The 4,716-nt window shown below is 44.2% G+C and overlaps 1 protein-coding gene across 1 annotated transcript; it reads right to left on the bottom strand.

The window, feature by feature from the left end:
• Positions 1-2,640: 2,640 nt before the first annotated feature.
• Positions 2,641-3,672, bottom strand: LOC135702926 (uncharacterized). Its single transcript, XM_065223978.1, has one exon. The coding sequence runs from the start codon at positions 3,670-3,672 to the stop codon at positions 2,641-2,643; it is 1,032 nt and encodes a 343-aa protein (XP_065080050.1).
• Positions 3,673-4,716: the final 1,044 nt, after the last annotated feature.

Raw genomic sequence — 4,716 nt, 5'->3', positions numbered from 1 at the left:
GATTGTAACGGTAGAATTGATTTTAAAAAAATTGACGGTAAAACAAAAAAACTTTGTATGCTAAACTGACAAATAAAACTTCACTTTAACAAACAAAAAAAAAAAAAAAAAAAAAAAAAAAAAAAAAAAGGGGGAACGGAAAAATCGTCAATGGGACGGCACTAGGGCAAGTTGGTCGGGTTCCTTTTTTTCAGCACGTACGGTATCGATTTCTGCTCAAGATACTCCATCGTCTTCTTGGCGTAATGGGAAGACGGCTTGTCCGGCCAGAAGACGTACTTCCCATCCGCATGATTCTCCTTTAAGAACGGCAGAAGAATTTTCTCCAAACACTCCTCCTGGTACACTTGTTGATTGATGGCCGCTCGACTTGAACCACGGCTTTAAAATCCCTCTGTTCGATATTGTAAAGTCCGTACTGGACTTTAACTTCTTGACTGTGATATTTCACGGTCGTACGAAGCAATACGTTTTCTTTGCTGGTTAAAGCGGGAATGAATTTATTGTCTTCTCGAATTTATTACAAACTCCTAGCTGGAGACACTTGAAGCACCGATATGAAAAATGCTATATACACGATCACCAATCAGCGATCGTTGTCCATGCGGGAAAAGGAAAGATAGAAATCCATCGCTGTACACTCGGTAACAGCATGGTTCAATAAATTAGTAATGCGACACTTCTGTTTGTCGCCATAAACGCTGACAGATATTTTACAGGCATTGAACTGAAGGTTCAATGCCGGGTAGAATTATCCTTCTCAGCATGTTCCCACTAGTGTGGTCTGCTGGAAGTGCATAATGGAAAAGCATGGGAAATGACATGTGGGATGCACATGTCACAATATGGCGATGTACACCATAACTTTTTTTTTCAAATTTAAGCTTAAACTTATATTTTACTTCGGGGGGTGTGGCCGACTTGTCGCTGGAATAGTCATTTCCTGGAATGTGGGTCTTCGAGAGCGTAAAGTAACTTTCGTCGTCCAGCACGAACGACGTCCCGCGGTAGTTCTTCGTCATCCACAGGCACTGCGATTTCACGGTCGCTATCGCCTCGTCCGTGTTGTCGGTCAACGCTTCCTTCTTCTTCTTCGTCATTATCTTCGCCGGACGGCCGCTACCGGCCTTCCGCTTCACGCTCAGGGATGCCAGGATCCGGTAAACTGTACTCACGGGCACGTTTTCGTCTCGAAAGTGGTCTACCGTCAACTTTTTTCCACGATGACCATGCGTTTCGTAAAACCGTACAACACGCTCGCGGAGTGCTTGCTTTTTCGACGCCATCTTCGATTAAACTGACAGCACCTGAGCGAAAAGAAACATGTCACCCATTTTCTCCAAAGAGCAATTCTTTTTGAGAGAAAAAAATTTACGCTCTTTACTTTAATTACAGAAAGGTATTGAAATCATTCTCATTTTTTATTGAACACCCGGTAAATACCTAATTTAACACCTAACGGAATTCATTTTTGACATAAAATATGAGATGTAAACAAACATGTTTTGTAAAATAAAAAGCTCCAAGACTGAAAAGTTCTTTACTCGACGAAAAGTATATATGAATTTCGCGACTATCATGACTCCATTGTATGTCAAAATTGACGCTCGTATATGTCAGTCTCAGAGCACTTAAATTGACATGAATTTTTCTAAGTGTGTATGTCTTGTTCTGATAAAGGGTGGTGGATGGTGGTGGTGGTGGATTACGTTTGACTCGGTTTGACTATATAAATTACATTGGGGCTACATTGAGCTTGTTGATGTTGACAAATAAATAAATTACAATCACATAAAGTATGGCCCATTAAGGCTCTGAACCATTTGGTGGATTATTTTAACTTTTGGTTAAAATTTGACAGATGAAAAGTTATCGATTAACCCTGCTATCCGAGCGTGGTTACTTCTGAAGTGGTTACAAGAAGTTAAATTTTGACGACCGTGGCTCGAAAACCGGTCGATCGACAGCACGGGGATTTTCGAACATAAGAAATAACTTTCGAAATGTCACTTTTAACCACGAGTTAAATTTAACTCGGCAAATGGTTCACAGCCTAAGAGATGCGAAATTTCGATGGCGTTTTCTTGCGATCTTGGTGGAAGAGGCTCCATGCGGTTTCGGTGCTGATTTATGATGCTGCCAGCGGAGGTTTAAGGAAATTTTAACGGAGTTTTTCCGCGTTCTCGGTGGAGGAGGTTCTGCACAATTTTGGTGGATGTGATTCTGTTTCTGATTCGGCCAGCGGATGTTCCAGATTCAACGGAGCGGCTGTTGAGTTAGTGGATTTTAAAACTCAGTGGAAAATGTTCTCCACCTGAGGGATTGATAAGCGAACCTCATCACTTTGTCTTTCGGTAACAAAGTACATTAGCGATTCGTACTTCAAACCTATTCTGCTTATTTACTCTTTATATACCTAACGCACTAGCTCTGCTGCGAGCTGCTGTTGCTTATCGTTTTGGATCGTTTTACTGTCAAGAACTACTGTCTGCTATAGCTATATGCCCTATGGAAAATTGCAACACCAACAGCGGCGGCTTAATTTGCTAGAGCCAGGGCTCTTGAATCGTGGTTCGTGAGTCATTCTCATTTGAGAGCCGCGGTTCAATTTTGGGCCTTGGGTCGTTTGAGAGCCGCGGTTTAATTTTGTTGAACCGTGGTTCGTTCACTCTTTTCGCGTACGTCTTTCGGTAACAAATTGGGAAGGGTCAATTTAAAAATGATGCTTTCCGCCTGAGCAACGGCCGTGCGAAGATCGTCAAAGTGGTAAGGTGATGAGCCAATGATCCTGACGAGATGGTGCTTGAAGCTCTTCACCGCAGCTTCCCAAAGCCCACCACAATGTGGTGCTCTCGGAGGTATGAACTGGAACTCGATGCCTCTTTTCAGGCATTCGGTAGCCCATTCGTTGGACTTCAGCTGCTGGACGAGTTGTTGTCGCATCTCCTTTATTTCGCGAAACGCGCCGACGAACGAGGTGCTGTTGTCGCAGTGTATAACGCGAACGCGACCGACGCGACTCACAAAGTGCCTCAACGAATTGACGCACGCAGCAGCTGGCATCCCAGCGACGATGTCCAGCACAACGGCCTTTACGGCGAAGCACACGTACACTGCGACCCAGACTTTTACCGAAGCGCCCCTTCCCGCGAATTGACGAACGAGAAACGGCCCGCAGTAATCCAGCCCCGTGTGTTCGAAAACTTTAGATGGTGTAATGCGCGCAGCAGGCAATGGCGCCATATATTGATTGCTTGCGTTCGGACGACAACGGAAACACGTCACACAACGATGCACTGTCCTTCGAGCGAGGTCTCTACCACGGATCGGCCAGAAACGCTGCTTGATGGTCGCGAGCAGTTGTGTTGGTCCGGCGTGCAGAGTTTGATGATGAATTGATCTGGCAATTAACCGTGAGAGATGATGATCGGCAGGTAACAGGATCGGAAAGCGATTGTCGAAGGTGCCAGGTGACTGAGCTAGGCGACCGTTCAAACGGAGAAGCCCTGCGTCGTCGATCAACACGTCAATGTCTTTGAGCGGAGACTTGAAGCCTGCTTTTTGCAGAGCCAAAGACTTTTGGTCGTGGTTCTGCAAATATTGTAGTTCCTGATGGAAAGTTGTTCCTTGTGCAACTCGAATGAGAGCTTTGAGGGCATTGTTGTACTCCATCGTCAATGCAAGGGTGTGAATTCAAAGTAAGTTATATCCAAGGTAAGTACAATTATTACAGGACAGTGTATCTAGTAAGTGATTTAGTGAAGTTGAGGAAAGGTAATTGTTTGGAAGCCGCTACAGATTCCTTGATATATTTTTAAGAATTAGGAATCAAGTTGGACTTCACGGCCTTTGCAGCTTGTTACTTCTTGACAATATTGTATTTCCTAGTATTGCTTAATCCATCATTAGGACTAAACCCAGTCTGTTGATGTAGAACCAAATAAACAAATGAACAAGCCAATCGATTTTAACGTCACCTACCAATCTGCTACCAATTAACACTTTATCAACTTTCAAACGGACACTACTGAACATTATCACCGATTAACTACGAAAAGCGCTTTCCCTAACACAGACTTAAAAATCGAATTCACTCTGGTCTTGCCGAACGGAGCTTATTGAATCCCCACGGGTGGTGAGTGGTGGTGTCCAGTGACCATCATCAGCAACAGCAGCAGTGCTTTCGGTGCGTGGCGTTGTAGATTGTTCTCCAGTACACGACGAAAGGCTGCCCGCAAGCGTGAGTTGCAGCCCACTGAACGGTCCATTCGCCGTCTTTCCTTTATTCAACGTCGGTCTCGGTTCCACAATCTAGTGCCAATCACCGGCGGACATCAATTGCCATCCATTGACGGCAACCAAATGTGCAGAAAGGCAGATTCCACACCTGCGTAGGATATCGCATCCATTCAACCACACATGGGCCGGGACCAACGGCTTTACTTCCCTTCCGAAGGAAGACGTGACCACTACTAGCTTCCTCTATCATATGTCAAAGCAAAAACGATAAATTTGAGTGTTGTGGACTGGACAGTCAGTGGAGTATTCGTTTATGTGCAATCGTTGGAGAAAGTAGTGCATGATGAGTAATTTATAGTCTAATTTTCCACAATACTGAGTAATTTTTTACTAAATTGTGTGTTGTTTTCGATAAGCGTGTTGGTATTGAGCTGTTAACTTCTAAGCACTCAACTTAAACGCTGCTCGCTACTTAAC

Source organism: Ochlerotatus camptorhynchus, unplaced genomic scaffold (genome assembly GCF_037179485.1).
Source record: "Ochlerotatus camptorhynchus isolate MF236.1 unplaced genomic scaffold, CSIRO-AGI_Acam_v1.1 ptg000203l, whole genome shotgun sequence".
NCBI lineage: Eukaryota > Metazoa > Arthropoda > Insecta > Diptera > Culicidae > Ochlerotatus > Ochlerotatus camptorhynchus.
Note: the sequence above shows the minus strand (reverse complement) of the source record. Positions and strands in the feature narration are given on the sequence as shown.